Source organism: Brachycentrus maculatus, unplaced genomic scaffold (assembly GCF_059751285.1).
Source record: "Brachycentrus maculatus isolate JH-2025_06_01 unplaced genomic scaffold, ASM5975128v1 h1tg000115l, whole genome shotgun sequence".
Taxonomy (NCBI): Eukaryota; Metazoa; Arthropoda; class Insecta; order Trichoptera; family Brachycentridae; genus Brachycentrus; species Brachycentrus maculatus.
Window position 1 is genome coordinate 1,256,970 of NW_028280868.1, and position 20,908 is coordinate 1,277,877.

The 20,908-nt window shown below is 30.8% G+C and overlaps 1 protein-coding gene across 1 annotated transcript; it reads right to left on the reverse strand.

The window, feature by feature from the left end:
- Window positions 1-18,367: 18,367 nt before the first annotated feature.
- On the reverse strand, window positions 18,368-20,902 carry LOC148309922 (uncharacterized protein CG3556-like). Its single transcript, XM_088259245.1, has 4 exons — window positions 20,763-20,902; window positions 20,065-20,182; window positions 18,820-19,031; window positions 18,368-18,475 (listed from the first exon to the last, which is right to left on the reverse strand). Exons 1-4 carry the CDS (start codon window positions 20,818-20,820, stop codon window positions 18,393-18,395), a joined length of 471 nt encoding a protein of 156 aa, XP_088115371.1. The 5' UTR covers window positions 20,821-20,902; the 3' UTR covers window positions 18,368-18,392.
- Between the last annotated feature and the right edge of the window lie 6 nt (window positions 20,903-20,908).

Genomic DNA, 20,908 nt, shown 5'->3' on the forward strand with positions numbered 1-20,908 from the left:
ACATACCTGATCGAGGTTGATATTTTTATAGTCATTTTTAACTTTGTATTCCTACGACTTAGTTAAAACATAATGTAAAATTTGAATATTCACCGTGCATTTGAAAACGGAGCAAAAGCCAACATCCACATTCAGGTGTTTAATAAAAAAAATTAAGTACACCTTTTAAAATAAAACTCATATTTTGTTTTTAACCTCTTTTATTTTTAGTCTTTTTTTCTAACTGACATGCGATATTAGGCACATATCCAATAAATGGATACTTTCACTACCTACCTGTATATGTATGTATAAATTGTATTTATTCATAAAGTTAAAGAGCCTATTAGAAGCACACTGCTCATTTGTACACATGTAAACACTACATTATCGATAATATAATTTTGTATGAACAAATCCTGCTTATGTAAACCATGATAATGTAATACCGTCTAATGAGCAAGTTGGCATTGTAGTTTCTACAATTATAATATATTGATAATATTTATGAACCGAACATTTCAATACAAATCAAGGTTAATTACAAACTTTCATAATAAAAATATATTTTACGTATACGTTAAATATAGAATTTTAAATCATGATATAATAACGGTTTTATGTATGTGTGTGTGTGTGTGTGTGTGTGTGTGTGTGTGTGCGTGTTTTTGTGTGTGTGTGTCATGATAAAATAAATAGGGAAAATTGTACATTTCTTTTTCAAAATATTATAATATCTCTTCTACCTCTGACTCTACTTTGTGTAGCGCAGTATTACCTTGATCGTCAATTGAACGAAGGCAAGATGGATAGTCTTGCACTAGCCCAGGAACCCAGGCCCCCTGGAATCGAGCCCAGGCCTTGAGCAGGGTAGTCAAACACTCTGACCACTACACTACGGAAGCGGACATTGAAATTAGTATTTCTTTCAAATTAATATAAAACAATAAATATTTTTTTCAGTACTAGGCACTGATAATTGGAGAAAAAAAGGTGAACAATCATTAACGCAGATGTAATACTTATTTCTTTATGACCATCATCAAATTACGCATTGTGAATATCTAATATAAAACAATTTATTGATATTCAAATCCTTTCGAGAATCCAGTTTGTTACAGCAGTGTAGTTTTGCTATAATATAATAAAGTCAAAAGAACGTAGATTTTTTGAGGATTGCCAATTTTTATTCAAATAAAATCGAAATCGGTTCCATCAATCACTCCCGCCCACGTCCTTTCTGAGCATTTCCCATCCATTTCCCGAACCGAGGACGAAATATCTATCACTCATTATTTTAAATTAAATACGGCAAATCTATTAAAGCCGATAAGGGATTTGAAAAATGGAAATGAACCGATTTCGGATAGATAGCTGACCATTCATCATACATTGTCATACCCTAATGTTACTCTGGGGAGTATAAGCGGTACTAGGGTAGGTACTGGGGGTACTTAAACAGGGATGGCATTATTGATTGGGTGACCTTCACAAATTGTTTTGGAATCAACCTTTTTAACTCCTGTATATTTATATTTGAATAAAGATTGTAACGGAAATGAATACGGATATGACTGTTGAAATTGTAACTGAGATTTTTTTTATCTGAATCATATACATATATGTACCTGAAATCTATCACGAAAACAAATTTCATGTGAGATATTTTAACTAAAAGAAAATTATTTTTTGACATCTCATCAAAGATGAAGGAGAATATGAAAGTCTGGGCATTTACGGGGCTGACGACCAGACTTCCATATTCTTCAAAAATAATATGAAAATAACTCCTGTAATTGGAGATAATCCAGATTTTGTGAACAAGTATTTGGACACACTTAAAATGTTGTAAAAGAAAATTAACCAACTATCACGCCACTTTAGGCATAGAGAATATAACGCCACCCCAATCTGTATTTGCAAACAATCTTCGCCTCTTCCACATTCATGCATCTCTTCGTACATGACAGCCGATTATTCCAACTCTTTACCTAACCACGCCCAAGTATTTAAATACTAGACCATCCTACACTAAACAGAATAATAAAAATATTTTTCTTATTAAACTAATTAAAAATATAATATATTTTTTATGCAACACTCACCATTCTACCCTAGATTAACTACTGCACTACTCAAATTTCGGACGTTGTACATATCCTTTAATTTACACTTTATAAAACATATGAATTCTTGGTAACATTTGATTTTTTTTCGTACTAAGAGATACCTGCAAACAGGATTTTTATTTTTATAAAGTAACAATTTGATTTAAACTAACACAACCGTTATTTTATTCACAATATTTTGAGTGTATCCAAATCATTTATATTAATTTAAATTATTTGGATTATTTATAGTAATATAAATAATTTGGATTATTTATTTTAAAATAAATAATTTGGATTGTTGTGTTTCACTCTCTCTCGCTGCTCGCTGATAGTGTGTGAAGGAGACGTGTATTTACCAGCGCTTACTATTTATTATTTTATTTTATTTGTTTTTGTTGAAGACTTTTTGTTTCTCTATTAGTCTATTCATTTGTGGATTTTTATATTAGTATTAATGTATACCTGTATTTATCATATTCAAGGCATTAGTCATTCAATTAATAAATAAATATACCTTTTAAATCTTGATAAAAGTGGATAAATTAACTGATATATTTTTCGTCTTAACTCGTAAAAATACCAAAAGTTTCTTATCGCATCGTGTGAAAATCAGAAAGTGTTATTTTTCTTTATAAATAGCAACAAAATAAAATCGTTAGAATAATATGAAAATAACTCCTGTAATTGGAGATAATCCAGATTTTGTGAACAAGTATTTGGACACACTCAAAATGTTGTAAATAAATTATCTGGTCAAATTATAAGCTTAATAACAAAAATGAAAATGGTATTTTCTGGCGTTTCTCATGTGTGTGATTATAATCCGGGATTCGGATCTCACATACAAATATAAGAGTTTCTGCTTAATAAAAAGCTTCTTAACATCTCACCAATAGATGTCTCTAGTGAAGTTTTAGTGATTCATGAACAACAAAACTAAACAAGGTTTCTAAATTGGTTCATATATATAGAACTTCCAAGAATTTGAGTAGTGTGGTTGTCAATAATGGGTAGAATTGGTGAATGTTACACGTGTGTAAAGTGATCACTTAAACCAGCCTATGACGGTCGTAAGCCCCGTAAATGCCCAGACTTCCATATTCATCTTCATCTTTGATGAGATGTCAAAAAATAAAATCGTTAGAACTCATTTTTTCTACGAATGAAATATAATTTAGTCCTATTATTTTCCCCCGTAAACGATATTTTTTACACCCATTTTTGTGAACCCTGCTTCTAATCTCTGTGTCATCGGTCGGTTCAATGTAGCACAAGGATGCCAATTAAATAATTCTTTGTAGCATACCCTAAATAGTGTATCCTGTACTTACGCTACTTATCTATTATTACACGCACATCTGCGCTACTGCACTTGTTCGATAGACTCAACAATAGTCCCTGATATATATATACGAGTATATAAAAACACACCACGGTTATTAATTTGCACTACAAAATTGACCCTTGCATAATAATACAATAGATATCATATTTCCGCAACGAGTTTCAATCAGATAGGATTTTATACCCATGGTATTAAATACCCAGTTTTGAAAACTATTCATCAACCCCTGTATTGTAAAAACTAAAAAAAATATGCTGCTTGTACGATCAAAATTTAAAATATATATGTTCTTACTTAGGTATATAAAAGGTTCATTCTCAATTTATGTATCCGAATTTTACAGATTTAATAATATTATGTCTTCTCTTTTTTCTTACTGGTTTTATTTAATTGAATAATACCCTTATATATTAATGTATTTTTAGCTTACCTCGTAACTTTATTTACATATATATTATTTTTTGATGTTAAAAATATGTTATTTTATCCAATTTGTGAAGTAAAATTTTTAGACTACAAAATTGTTTATTTCAAAAGCATAAGGTTAACTAAACTTTGTTTGAAAAAAATACGAAAACACTCGTGTAATTTCTTGTATTTCCCAAGTAGTTATTATGTCGACTTAAGATAATCCTTGATGTTCATCTTTAAAATGAAATGTTGTATGAACAAGGGTATCAAAGAAAATATTTCTTTTTCGTTTTATCTTTGTAAGGATGAAAATGAAAGCCATGTTGAAATATCACAAACAAAATACTCCGTAATCCATATTTTTCGTATTACGCTCTCGGCGCAATAAAGGTTTTCCTGTAATACAGAAATACGGCATCAAAAAGCGGGTCTCGGCTTCTTCTAAATGACGCTGATTACTCGAGGATTCATTGTAATAGCCTGCGATTAAGTAGGGGAGGGGGTAATTAAAAAGTGAGAGAAGATGAAGTGGAGGGCATTCGTTTTAGCATTTTAGCTCTAATCCACCAGATGCCTTATTGGCGTCATCTGTTCCGTGCCTGAGAGATGTATAATAATGAAAACCCAAATTAATGTTACTCCCCAGACGATATATCAAATCATTCTGATTTAAGACAATGTTTCTGCGATTTATTTAACGCCCGGGCAGTAAAGATAAATGGGTTTCACGTTATTCCCTTGTAACGAGATTAACGTTTACGTACATATCTGGTTTGTATCAAAATCCAAACACTGAACCATTTCTACCCCGTTACGTTTTATTCAAACGGTTAACAAACTTTTTTGAGCATAAAAAATTAGTTACACATTTTTGATATTTTCATATATAAAAATACAGGGTATGAAGATTTCACGTAATAGTTTACTGTACATATAGTGATAAAATACTGATTTATAATCCTTTTTTAGTACTTAGCACGATCATTTATTTACCACACTTAACGCGATTTCCCAATATTTTTTTCTAAAATGCATAATGTTTTTTTTCATTTACTTAACTAATCATTGAACTTTTTCCTCATACAGGCATTTATAAATGCCTTTAAAGTGCCATATAATGTCACATTAATGAATCTATGGAGAATACACTTTTACGACATTACATGACACTAGTATTAAAGTTGTCTCTATGAAATAAATATGACTATTTCATCCAAAGGACTCCTATGATAATTGTTTAATATCAGAAAATACTCGTAGGTTTATCATAAAGTTATAACAAATTCAACCAATTAATTTTGGTTGTATGTCTTGAACTTTGAATTTCATGGGAGGTTATATTTGCAAATGTATTTAGGTTAAACTGAGTGAAAACTCCAGGACTTTCCAGTTCCCCTTGGAACAGGAATAAATAATTTGCGGTCGCAACTTTAAATTGCCTACTTGTTCAACAACTGTACTTAAGTTCAACTCATTGTTACAACACCGTTAAGAAATGGAATAAATATGCGACAGATCGTGGAAATTCAATTAAATTTTGTTGCTTTGTCTCCATTCAAAGTGAAATACCAACCCGCTTAAACTGTTACTTTTAACAAATACATGTATCAAACATAATTAAGTTTTAGATAAGTATATCGCTATTAGTACTAAATATTAAAATTTGCCAACTCAAAATACATTTTTGCATCTAGACGTGTGTTTTTATTTTTTTAGGTTTTGTATATTTTTACAATACGGTGAAATTTCATCTTAACTTTTATTCATTTATCTCGCGTTTTTATAACAATAAAATCCAAGGAATGAAATTAATTTTTTAATGATTTGAATTTTACTAACTTGGTAATGTAAATAAAATACAAACTTTGTTTTTAACTACTTTGTTTTTATCACAAATATGCTAACCAATTCTAAATATTTTAACAAAGTATCACCAAGAAAAAAAATAAAAATGAATGTAATTATTTAAGAAATTTAAGGTTTAATAAGTTATACATTCCTAGATAGCGTGAAACGTTGTGATCATTCTTTCTCTTCGAATGAGATTCGATGGTTAATATACTATTCAATATTTTTTGAATTGGAACTATTTAGTGGAAATGAAAAAATTTATATATATAAACATGGAGGCCAAATATATTTTTCTTCATATCATATAAACCAATTTTAAAAATCAAAAATCATAAAAATAACTTCAATCATCTTGTAATTTTTTTTCATTATTTATAATTGCTACTACCACTTTCATCATGCCATTTCACCTCATAGAAAGGCATGGGAAAATGGATCACCACACTCGTCTGACTTGACACACACTCCTAGCTTCTTCTGTATCCATACATTCCCTCCGGATGACATGACCAAATTTTAGATTCTAATTGATTAGGGTCGTGCCAAGTTTTTCTTGGCCTTCCTCGTTTTGTTCTCTTACTCACCTTTGCCAAATATTTTTTTTCAGTCAAATCTCCTTAAGGAATCATTCTTTATCTTTAAAATCATTTCAAACTCACTCTGAGATTATTTTCTTATATCCTGAAATCGTTTATTCTGTCTTACATCGATTTTAGACGAGTGGACTAATCTTTTTAATGATTTTACTTTTCAACAATCAAATAATTTTAAATGCGCAGTTATATATGTGACACTTAAATTATATTTCACATATTTAGCCCAAATTAATTTGATGACTCTCCAAAACTTTTCCAGTTCCCGGGACATTTGGCCGAGATTCAAGAGGTCCTTAAAAATAAATAAATCAAAGGAATCTGAAGGACTATCAAGCGGGCTCTGGTAAGCGAAAGGATCATATCCTCTCGAGAGACAGGCACTGGTTATAGCCATCTCGGATATTGTAAGGACTAAGGACTCGGGGCTGAATAACAGATAGGACAATGAGACATACCTCGATTCGAGATTATAAGATAGTGCAGAAAGACGTAAAAATACAAAATATAGTAAATATATTATTTATTATTTGGCAATTACATACGAGTATATACTTCCTTCATTCTATTTTTGATTACATAACATTTCAAATCGCGTGAGAGAGTGTCGGGTTGTGGTCCCGTGATTAGTGTCGCGGACTCTTAAGTCAGAGTTTCTCGGTTCGAACCCACTCTACCACAATTTGATACCTTTTTCAAATAATGAGCCGCTTAAGCTTACAGAAATAGTATGAAATTGAAATATTTGTATAAATAATAAAAGCAAATATTTACCTTTTTTATAATAAACAAAAAATTATACTTATTTATTTTTTTACAAAAATGTTAATAATATTAATAATATAACCACTCACCGCGGTGAGTGGTTATATACTAATATTATTTTAAAAAATGTAAAAAAAGTAAAAAATGACTAACCACAAAGTAAATGCTTTAAATATAAATAATATTGAGAATAAAAAATATATTATTTAAGAACGATTATTTTTAAAAATTAAGCACTTGTGTTATAACACGTTTTATTTCATTTCGAAAATTATCGTTATTTTCATCGGCAGGTGAACACCAAAACTTTGGGTTAATGAAAACAACTGTATTTTTCTAAAATAGTCATGCGTAATGAAATAACACTCAATAAGTATTTAATTTTAAAAATAATCAACACAATGTTAATACCAAATCAATAAATAATATAATTTATGAACGCGTGAAGGAATGACAAACGGCGAGCTTCTTCACGATTATGATGGACAAGCAGGACCAAATTAAATATTATATTTATTAGAACTACTTAAGTAGAAATACTAGAATAAATTTCATTTGACGGCGCGTGTTATTTTTACGATATTTTCTACATACATTTAACATCAATTCCAATTTAATTTAGCCTAGACCTTCAACACCCTAAGTGGTGAGTTTAGTCATTCCCCTATCCATAGATAATAAATAATTATGCCATATTATTATGCACCGCTGCACTTCGTAATAACCCATTTAGGCAATGAAATCCAGCCTGTTAATGCACTTATAATATATCAATTAGTTTAATCACAACATAGTGCATTCTATGGTCTATAGACTCGAGCAAATATGGACACTATGTATACCCATTACCTCAAGTAGAATAATTAATTGATATTTCAAGTGACAAACAATGAAGGATTAATTAAATATTATACATTTTTAATTAATGTTTTACTTAGTAAATACCACTATTTCTTAAAATCTACTTTGGCACGTGATGTTATACGGTGATTGAAAATATCATATGGTGATACGGTGTTTGAAAATAATGCGGAATGCATCGAAACACGTGTCACAGTAGATTTTAAGAAATAGTGGTATTTATTTAGTAAAACATTAATTAAAAATGCTTAGATTTTACCACAAAGTGACTGTCGAATCAATTTATGAAATATTATACGTAGGTATACGTTCACCTAGTATTAAAACAAAATATTTTGGTGCTAGCTTTTATTGTAGTGGTGGGCAGAGTGGATGGGAAGCCATATGTATCTATTATCTTATCTATTTTTTTTAGTAGGTGTTTTAATGTTTTTCAATGTGTCAACGAAATAATTGCATCACCATTTTTTTATTTTAAATTTGGAAAAAATTCTGATAGCAATAAAGTTATTACGTATCAAATAATACGTATCAAACTTCCCCCTAGTAAGTTCACCCTTAATGGAACAATGTCGGTTCTCGGTACAGTTAGTTACTTGTATATCATCCACGGGAAAGTTGTAGTGAGCTTTGTAAATCCCCGATCCCCGTCCTCTACCTGTATCTCTAATTAGAATAACTGATTAGCCTCCACATGAGCTAATGTTTATCATAAAAGCTCGTTTGTTACAGAGCTCTGAATGAAGCTTTCCCACAGTATTCAGAGGTAAAGACTTGTTATTTAGTATATCACGTTTTGAATTTGAATGCATTCAAAGTTGAACTGTACATAATGAGTTAATACCAACCTGAAATTATAATAGACAACTACTATGGTATACGAGTATGTACAATTGATTAAGCAATTTATCTCCAGTTAAAGAAAATATATTTTTAATAGCAATAAATATGTGCTACCAGCCTTCAAAGTAAGTATAAGTGGATATGTAATTACACACATTACATTTATGTATATATATATATATATATATATATATATATATATATATATATATATATATATATATATATATATATATATATATATATATATATATATATATATATATATATATAAATTATAATAGACAACTACTATGGTATACGAGTATGTACAATTGATTAAGCAATTTATCTCCAGTTAACTTTTTGCTCACCAAATTTTTCATTTATATTGTTCACATTATTTACCAGACTTTAGGTTGTATAGTATCATGGAAGAGATGCATATCCATTTGGAGGCTGCACATACTAATCACAATATCCTCCCTCCCGTTGAATATTTGTTTTGTATCACTAGAGATATTTATTTGATGCGTTGAGTAAACATTTGTAGACCGTTTGTCGGCTATTTGGCCGTACCGAGTACTACAGGCGGCAGAACGCCATCACTACATCATGGTCCCTGGTCGGCTGTGCCTATACACAGTTCGTTCGTTTCATCTATCATCTATAAAGCCTGATGCGGGAATATCGGGCTCTACAGATCCCTCTTGATGAGATAGGGAATCTCTTTGATGAATAATTGATATTATTAATCGCGCAAGTGTTGGCTGTTGAGCTAATTGATGGAAGAGACGAGATAATACATTATAATCATTTGATTTATTTATTCGACTGTAAAAAATATGTAATACAAAGTTCACAATTATGATGTCGATGTCTTTCATTTAATTTAGCACCAAAATAAGATATGTTTTTTTAAATGACTAAGTTATGAATTTAATTTTACGTGCAGTGATTAAAACGTGTAGTGATAAATGGAAACGGTGGATCAGTTGGAATATATTTCTTTTCAACATTTTGAGTGTGTCCAAATACTTGTACACAAAATCTGGATTATCTTCAATTACAGGAGTTATTTTCATATTATGTTACACGTGTGTAAAGTGATCGTTTAAACCAGCCTATGACGGTCGTCAGCCCCGTAAATGCCCAGACTTCCATATTCTTCTTCACCTTTGATGAGATGTCAAAAAATAATATCGTATACTTATGTCAAATTTACAGTTTTTTTTGGGTAATCATGTTTATGCGTAATCGTTTAAGTACGGAGTTGAATCGTAGACCCTCAAGATCAGCACTTTGAACTGATTAGAGGCATTCGATATGTGGCTATATCTAGAATGCTAATAACGGATTTGGTCAGTAACGTGAATATGTTCCAAAAATCAAAAGTAGGAAGACAGTTGCTGGCTGATATCAATGTCTCTGCTAAATAAAAGCTTTTCTCTACCAACCATGGATGGCTGTTATTACATACTGTGTAACTCATATGCAATGTGTTATGAAATGTATATAAGGCGATTACTTAAGCAGCCTATGACAGGTCATAAGTCCTGTAAATACCCAGACTTTCATATTCTTCTTCGTCTTTGTTGAGATGTCAAAATATAAAAATAACTCCCAAAGGGAGAAAACCCAAATTTGAAAACAGTATTTGGACACACTGAAAATGTGAAAAAATACAAATACTTTCATTAATTGATTCGGCGGTCATTTTGAAGTCAATTCTATTTATTTTTAATTTAAGTTTTACTAAATAAATACCACTTATTTAGTAAGTTAAACTTAAATTTAATATTAATATTTAAATAATTGGTTTTAATGACTTGTATGGTATGTGTGGGATTAATTTTCAGATAAAACCCGCATAGAATAAACCATTACACGATGCTTAGCAAAGGGAAAATCTTTCCACAGGTCAATAATATCCACGGAAATCGTCTTTCCAAGGAGATCTGCAAACGCCTAACAAATGACACGGGGCGAATATAAATGAGCCCATTCCTCAGCCACAAAGGGTTCGCGGGGCTCGCGAGGGCTCCAAGGGGGGCTCGAGCCCTTATTGAGACGTATAATGCAAACTGTCGAATAGCCGAAAGGTGAAAAACCCTTTATCGTGGGTGGAATGGTGATATCCCAAATGGTTCATCTCCCTAATATAATATAAACGCGTTAGAAAGAGTACAGAAATGAGAAATATTTAATGTGTATTTACTTGAAGCTTTTTATCAGTAATACAATATTTTTATAAACTTATACATATTTACTAATCCTTTATTCAAACCCTTATCTACATCCTATGGTGAATAAGGTACTGCATTATAATAAACTCAGTGTTATCTTGATTGTTAGTTAACTCATGAAGAAAAGTACTAGTCCAGGGTAATATTGAATAAATATTATAGTAAAAAATAACGTATATTTATTTAACCCCCCCCCCCCCCCGGGAATTGAACCTGTAGTGTAATAATATTAAATAATACTTTTTGATTATTTATGTAGCGCAATTTTCGCAAAATACGACCTTAAGGATACTTTCCTTTTGGTGTTACGTCAGATTGCCTGGTCAAATTTGTCGCATCTGGCACATCTGGATCGGGCTCGTTACGGACATATAGCTATCGAACACACTTTTAACATATTCGAAAAATAAAGTTGCATATTTAAAATAAAATTTGTTTTAAGTAATTTAAAAACGAAGGATTTTAATAGTAAAACTACTAGTAGGTACTGTGGTTCAAGTTATTTAAACATTTTATAAAATATAAATAATTATTATCAAATATAGCTCATAGAACGCTGAAAGTAAATATCATTTGAATCTTATATACGATATATATTTCATATTATTTTTTGACATCTCATCAAAGATGAAGAAGAATATGTATAAGTCTGGGCATGCCTAGACTTCCATATTCTTCTTCATTTTTGATAAGGTGTCAAAAAATAATACGAAAAATAACTCCTATAATTGGAGATAATAAAGATTTTTGAACAAGTATTTGGACACACTCAAAATGTTGTAAGTAGGTATATAATTATTAAAATAATCTAACCGAACCTTATCTTATCCCACTTTTTAAGCACCCACCAAAAAAAAGCAAATTAATTTAGAAAGGTAACGTCAAAAATACGAGTGATCCTTAATTCTAATATTCCAACGTATCACTTTAATATTAATTTTTTTCTATCACCTCATCCCACCACTTAGCATCCCGGGAGTCTCCACCAGCGTATCGTCCCACACCGCATACCACCTCAGGAGCCAACAGTCAGCCTCGGGCTAACCACCATTTATTCCTTCTTTCCGGTTTCATTTTTCTTCCTCCTTCGCGATAAGGAATATTCCTCTTTATTTTCAATTTCTCCTAACGCCTTCATTCAATATTTGAATAACTGCTCGCTTTTTCTTCGTTAAATATGCGCCTAAGTACCGCGGATTTTACACGAACGCTCCGCGACGGGCGACGCGACGGCTGAATTTTTACTAACGTTCTAAACGTACGATCGCAATAATGTTTTAAGTATCGTCTCGTTTTCTAAAAGAGGGTAACATTTTTATAATATTTTCAATTTGTAAAATTGTGAAACGTTTTTCAATATTTTTAAAAAATATCTTAACACAGATAATATACAAATTTGTGAATGGACTAAAGAAATCTAGGCATTTACTGGTCCTTTGACCTGTCATCAGATAATGTAAAAAATGCCTTTAATTTCGTTTCAATGTGTATTTATTTATGTTTATTCCAAACCAAGGGGTGACGTGTGTAACCCTTTAATGTAATGTGTGTATGTGTGTGTAAGTGTTTAAATTAAAATATCTTAAATTTAATCAATAGTTTTGCTTAATTACACAAATTGCAGTTTCACCAAGAAAGCCAGAATAAAACTGATATCTAATAAAAAATATGTTGGTTTATTGTTCAAGTACATTTATTTATATTTTGGCTAAAAGGTGTACAATTTAAAACTTACAAAAGTTACAATCTATTTATAATTGCAAACATTCATATTTTAAAATTCATTTTATTTCCTCTCATTCTTCGTATTTTCTCTCATCATTATGCATTAACATATAACTGTAACATTTACACTTTTCCAATATGGAACGCCCGGAAATTACTTACATACATACCTTACATACGGGAGTCGATTCGGATGCGAGTATAACTCAATATTTTATTTTATTAGTATATTTTTTATTAATTTCATTGATACATACATTTTTTTTTTAATACTATATGTATTACAGCTCTTTAGGCATGGCCTGTGTTGAGCCGAAATATTACTGTAAGTGCAATAAATACTCATTTAATAGACCAACAAATAATTTTATATTTGTGTTACAAAATAGGCATTCAAAAATATTGTAATTACTTAACATTTTCAAAGTGTTTTAAAAATACATCTGTATCATTGTAAAAAAATGTTAAGAAATATCAATAAAATAATAATATCACAAATATGATACACATTTACTGTTTTCTATTATTTTACATATTTATTTTTATTATAAGGATATCAATTGATAAAAATAAAAATCTTCATTTTTTTCAGCCAATATTTTTCTTGGCTTATTTAAGTTATTGTTTTTTGCAAATTTTATCAGAAACATTAATTTTCTTCAAGACTTACATTTCGCCCCTCCGCTTTTGTACATCACGCTTCTGTTTTCAAACTTTCGTAAAACAAAAGTCGTTTTGTAACCAACATGTTTTCAATTTCAATTTCTTATACCAAACGTGAGTATTTAATTGACAAACGCTTCCGTTTGAAAAAAGTTGTAATTTTATGACCATGTACTCGATGTATGACGTCAATTTATGACGCATGTTATTTTTCTGCATATTTTCTTTGGCGTATAATGCCGTTTTCAATTTTCGGCTATGAAGGGGTGTGAACCCGTTTAGGGTTGTAGAAAGTAGGTTTTGATTTAGGCCTTGTAAGTTTCTGCAACATATGCAGAAAAATCTCTAATCTCTACTTTCTGTGGTAACACGTGGTTGGATGGCTATTAGCCACATCGAGTAGAAAAATAAACAAAGTTATGAGAGAGAATGTTATGAAAAATTTGATAGTTCAGTGCGGTATTATGTCTATGTAGGTAGGTAGAGGTATGTTATTATTATAAACCTCTACCCATTTTATATTATAATAAAAATTCTTAATATTATTTTCCACCTCAATCGTAGGGATAAATAAAAGTAATGTTTATATTGAATTATTTATTGAAATCGAATATACATATGTACTGTAATTTCAAAATATTTTATAATTAATGTAATTCGAAATGCGATTTAACTGATTTTTTGTGACACCTTGTTCACCTATAGAAGGCATAATCAAACTGTGTAGAAAAAATGGATTTACCAATATAATATATAATAAATAAAAATATATATTTTATCATTTATGTGGAAGTTTGGGCGTCCTCGTATATACTTGGCGTTTGGCCGGCTTAAGTGATCACTTAATACACTTGTGTATATTTCACAATTTTGCTCATAATTGAACATCCTTACTGTATCAATTTTTGAAACCTGTGTATAACCAATGGTCTTTGTCAATCAACTGATGGCGATACAACCAGTCATACTTCCAAATCTATTCAAAATATTACTTGCGCGTGAAAGAGATCCAGAACCTGTTCATAAATAGCGTCTGACGTGTTCATATATACAAGACGTACATGCCCTGTCAGGACGACAATAGACGACACTATCGTATTCTATCGTTTTGTATCGTGTTTATGCCACTTTCTTTTGCTCCACTCTGGTGAAGTCGTAATTTATAGCTCTCTTTCTCCTTCTCACTACGTTATATCTTTCTTCCCTTTCATGTAACGAAATTTGCTTAAAAATGTCACGTGTTTTTGAAATTTCACTACCTATTCTCGTCCAATTATTGATTATGAAATCGCCGAAGTAACACACAGAAGTAATAGCATTTTTCTTATATATTTAATTACTTACATAGAATCCACACTTGTTTGAAACTTTTAAGAACATGTGTGCACGAGAGGATTAAAGCGTCTTTTTTTTCTTAAAATATGTATGAGAGGGTTAAAGTGCCTTTTGTGAGAGTACCGAGTACATATGTATGGTGCACACCACAGAAGCAGGTGAGAGTAAACGGTGTAAGATCCAGGATCATGTACACTTGATCCCAGTTGCCGGTCCACAAGGGGCTGATAAGCTGACGCTGAAGCATATTACCACAACTACCTGACCCACGCTTAGCTCGAAGATTCTCACTAATTAATTAACCCGTAAGTTAAGTCAATATTGCACGAGTTCTCGAACAAAGGCCGCAGGTAGACAAGTTTGTTTACGTACTCGTATTATTTCAGGTGGACGCAGATCAATGCAAACAAGGTGTAGTAATGAAAATGGACTTGAAATGTATATATGTATATATATATATATATAGATATAAATATAAATATTTTAACATAATATGTACAAGAAAATGAAATAATTAAATACAAACTGTTTTACAATTTTCACAAAATTAGTATCAGACTATAACGCCTGTAATCAATAATTGACGTAAATGTAAGAGTAAAATAACTAATATGGTGTTAATAGTGAATAGCGATATTTACATATTTCCATGTCCTGACGAAGGTACGTCTCCAAACCGTTATACTAAAATCTCATGGAAAGATTAAATTTCTATGTAACATTAGTGGCCTTGTGTTACTTTGTTTTCATGTGAAATTTGCCATCATCAAAAAATATCTATAATTAATAACAATAAAGAAATAAGTTTGTATCATATCTAATAAATTTACTAAATACTACATCTGATTCATTTATTTAAGTAAAATTTTGTATAAACTAATACTTTTTAAACAAACTTTTTTTGCGTAAGAAAAGATCGTTTTTAGATATTTCTCCATTTATAAGTGAATATTTATTCAGTGGTTATCAACTTTAAACTAGTCGCTTCAAATAAAGTAGATAGGTACTTCTTCAGTAGAAATAATGAATTTCGCAGTTTTTTTACTTTATTCCTATTATTATTACAACACATCTGTTAAAGACATGTTTAAATCGTTTTACACCCTTTTCTCAAAGACATCTCGCCCGGGGGTGATCAACCCCTACGTATTACGCGTAGATTTCATAAAAACTCCCTTCGCATGCTTCAAAACATCCCCGAATTGATTACGTCTCCATCTGTCGATTCCGTGTAAAGGCGAATCAGTAGGTCACTTATACCTTGACCAGAAATACAGATAACCTCATCTGTATGAATTTAAATATAAAATAGATGTTTTATATTCCTAGCCGGCGAGTATTTAAAAAAAAAACTAAATATCAGTGAGGACTTCATCAATTAAATGTTAATTATCATTGCCATGAAAGCAATGCTAGTGCTTCAGGTCCTTAAATAAATTAAATAAACTTTAAACTAAAAATAACAAAACTATTTCCTTTTTGGACGGTTAGTCAGGTAGATAAGAATAATTAATTTTATCACAATATTGTAGGTGGGTCCAAATCATTGCCCACTTAGGGATTATTTATATTAACATCCCAACAAAGCAAACAAATTTTCAGGCTAATCCTAGTATGTAAAATAATTCAGGAAGAATCTCACACACATTTTTTAAATGTCTGCTAAATAAAATCTACTCAACTGTAGAGGGTGCCAAAAAACTATATGTAAAAGGAGTTATCATTGAAAAGACATACATATGTACATATACAACTTACGAAAATTGAGTAGTGTGGTTGTCAATCGTTAGTAGAATGTTGAATATTACATGTGTATAAAGTGATCATCACTTGTTTTGTCTTTGACTGATCATAAGCCCTGTAAATGACCAGACTTCAGTATTTTTCTAAATTTATTTTGAGATGTCAAAATTAATTTGATCTCTAGCCTGCAGTACATTTACAGTACAGCCATTTTTGTTTGTTTTTCCTATTGTTAGTTGATACAAGTACGTAATAACTATTTACGTGTAATGGATACAATATTCGAGGCCTTGTTTTGTCTGTCTGGTCCGGTCCTGACTAGCAGGCACCAATTAGGCAGTGGATCCATCTCTTCATGTCGCCGCCCTCCGCTCTGTAGAACAAAAGGGCCGCCCACACAACACACTCGGAATACAGACTACAGATTCATCTCACTAGTTCCGCATGGTAATGATTTAACGGATCATGTGATAACTTTATGAACGCAGATGTAATTAACAACCCAAAAGCGGGCGAGATTCTTTTAATTAGTAATTTAGGAAGAAAACAATGAACATCGTCAATTTAAACGATCATTTCGGTAACCAATGAAATTAGGTCAAAAATTGAGCCTTTATCTTATGTTATTCATATTATGATACATACTCTTCCTTCTTCTTTAGCTAAATTGACAGTACACAACCTCATTGTCAATTTAACTAACTAACTAACTAACCATCACGCCGCTTCTCCGCAGGGGTAGGCAGAGAGCATAGAACGCCACACCACTCTGTCTTTGCAAACATTCTTCGCCTCTTCCACGTTCATGCATCTCCTCATACATACCCGCCGATTGTTACGACTCCTAACCTGACTACTTTCAAGTAGTCTGTATACCTGTATGTAATGTATGTAATGTATGTAAGTGAAGCATGGAGTTGGCAAAAGAAGGATTTTTTTAAAAGAAATATATTTTTTTTTTATTATATGCACAAATATTTCAATTTCATACTATTTCTGTGAGCCTAAGCGGCTCATTATTAGAAATAGGTATCAAATTGTAGAAGAGTGGGTTCGAACCGAGAAACTCTTACTTACTCTTTACTCAAAGTCCGCGACACTAACCACGGGACCACAACCCGACACGGATGAAAGTATACTGGTTGGAGTCGAAATGCGATTCCTCAGACGAATGTGTGGTTAATGATGTATAATAGATGTTCGAACGGTGAAATAAGGAATGAAAATGCAAAGCTGAGATAAGCATTGTCGATAAAATTAAGGAAAGTGAGATGGTTTTAACATGTGGTACGAATGAGTGAGGAAAGAACGGTAAAGTAAATTTATGAGGCGAATGTAGTTGGAAAGGGGAGCAAAGGAAGACTGAAGGAAACTTAGGATGATCAGGTATGTCAAATACTTGAGAGCGGTCTTGTCGAAGACGTAATAATCGGCGAGTGTGTATGAAGAAGTGCATGAATATAGAAGAGGCGGAAAATAATTGCACAGACAGACTGGTGTGGCGTTCTAATCTATCTGCCAACCTACTGTTAGTTAGTAAATTAGTTATGTTTTTGCTTCAATCTCTCCCTTTTAAGTCAACAAAAGCAATACGAGTTTAGCAAACAACCCTCCTATCGTATTAAGGTATACCACACATGAGCATATATGTTACAAATCTCCTTTATTGAACATATCTGCTACCTATCCATGAAATACCTCTTGGCTTATCTGTCACCTGATTTTTTACGTTATACTTAAAGCAGGCTACAGCTTTACCAGGTCACTCTTCAAATAAATTAAAAGTACAAATAAAAACTAATAATTTGTTTTTTATTATATATTTAGCTGTTGTTTTGTTATTATAACATACAACTGTTTAAATAAATGTATTAAATACATAAAAAAATAATAAATAACATTTTCAAGTCCATTAATACTGAATTAGGTTATTTTTTTATATTCATAGCATATATTCTGATCCATCATAGGTTTTATACCAGAAAAGATAATATTTTGATGGTTCAACGTTCAGGTCATCTACACCTGGAAAAATGTCAGATCAGATTATTTCAAAGTCCGTTTACAAAACTTGTATTAGGAAAAGATGTCATATTTATGATTATTTTTATTTGACTTTGAATTTAAAAAATTTTTGTATTTTGTCATGATATCTGAGATTCACCTCCCCTAATACCTATTTAGGAGTACACCTAAATATAATAGTTTTCAATGAAATATTCAGTTCACAAAATGACAATAATGTGTAATGAATATTTTTATTATTTTTTTTTAATTATTATTTTTATTATCATTAATAAATAAATTAAGCTTATAGTGACTGATTTGACGATATGTGGACATGACATGTTTATCTCGATAAAACTTACCAAGATTTGAAATTTCGTGATCTGACGGAAATTCATTCGGATTCGGTGGATTATCCAAAACGTACAGTAACCAGAATTTTTTACCCTTAATGTCTTCTTTTTTACCTCTGATACAAGTTATATAGTGCCCGAAAGGAAACACCTCATGCTCAAAAGAAAACTCTGGATCTCTATAGCTCGCCATTTTCATTATTTGGAAAAATGTTTTCGGCCTGCAGAGAGAAGAAAATCTTCTTTTAAATCAAAATATTTGTAATTTGAATACCATTGGCAATGTGTCATGATAACCATGACGTTACCATGGTAATACGTTCAAAATGTTCTCATTTTTAAATCCAAAAATTATAAATGAAAGCATTTTTTGTGGTATTGTATAACATGATGATTTTAATATAAAATGAAAACATTCGTGTGCGACCACTTTAGGATTTATTAATATCAAAATGACAACTTTGAGAACTGCAGATGTATTATCTTATTAACAGATGAAGAATAAATTCAGTTTGCATTTTAAACAACAGTATTTTTACCCGTTGAGAAAATCTATAGATCTCGAAACTAGTCATGTTTACATTAATAAACTCAAAAAATTTGTTAAAAATTATTTTTTACATTTACAGTAAATATAATTAGAATCGATAAATCCATTTTTAAGATGGAATAAATTTTGTACATAATCCGTGATAAATATAAAAAAATAAAAAGACCCCTATTTTGCAATATTCTCTTACAATATTTTCAAAGTGAGCAACTAAAATACTTCTTCCATATTTCTATAACATTTAGCGATATTTTTGTTCAATTTTTAAATCATATACGAGTATATTTATGTTAATCAAAAGATCATTTTTTGGGGAACATTTTTTCAAATAAATTTGTATACAATTCCCACAGTCCAAAAAAGTACACGTAGGTAACTTGGGAGATACTAAATATATATGTATGTACCAATGTTATCGTAAAAAAACCTATGCGTAAGGGTCACAGGGAATGAAAATAAGTGCTAGGATCGGCATAAGTACGAATGCAGAAAAATGCTATTCCGTATGTATGACATTGTAAATTGTCAAAACGAATAAGAAGTATAAAGCGTTATAGCCTAAATTATTCACATCGAGAAGTGTAATTAGTAATTATTTACTGCTCTCAATAAACTTCACTATAAAATATTATTTTAATAAAGTTTTCATTTAATTCTGAACCCAAGTTTAAACTAGACATCAACTTACTGAAAATTTTCCTTACCTTTCAACGGACAATTCAAGCGAATGAGTTGAAGGAGCATTGTCACCAATCCAAAGTACATAAGATACAGGGATTATATCTTTTCTTTTTAATCCAAATACCGTTTCTTCTGAAGGTTCTAAATAATAACGTGTTTGAGTTTAATAAATATTGACATTAATACCTAATATTACTTAGCACATGGTTCTCTGCACAACACCCAGGTGTTTGAGAATCCATATCTGAGCTTCGTATGTTCTAACAGACGTGTTCATGGGTATATGGCTTAATTTTCCAATCTTTGATGCTGCCCATCCTAATTTTTTTCTTCTTTAATTTTGCTGGTTTCCAAGCTTCGGGAATTGTGAATATTCTACAATATTCAGGATACGTAACAAAAATCCGATGCCTTGTTGGACGTTGATGAATCTTTAAAACCATTTTCGTAAAACAAAATATGCGAAATAAGATATTGTTCACTGAATTGTGTTTTTACAATAATTAAAAAGGTGTGAATCCGTAATTCATGAAAAATTATAAAATCACTTAAATCATAAAACAAATATTTCAAAAGTTATAATAAAATTATAAACAGTCATAAAAAAATAACCATGAATCCAAAAATGACATTTTGTAGATCATAAGATATTGCACTGCGTAAAAATCTCTATAAAAGTAAAATTAACTGTTTTAGCGTAATAAAACCAATTATTACTTACCTAATAAACTAGCTGTGTAAAGAATGGTGAGATATGTATTAAAGTATTTTCTCTGCATTGTTAATAACGTAGTTGCCCATTAAAGATGAAATGTACCCTTCCTTAGATAAGATTTCTGCAGAGACTTCAATCGATATGTACCTCTT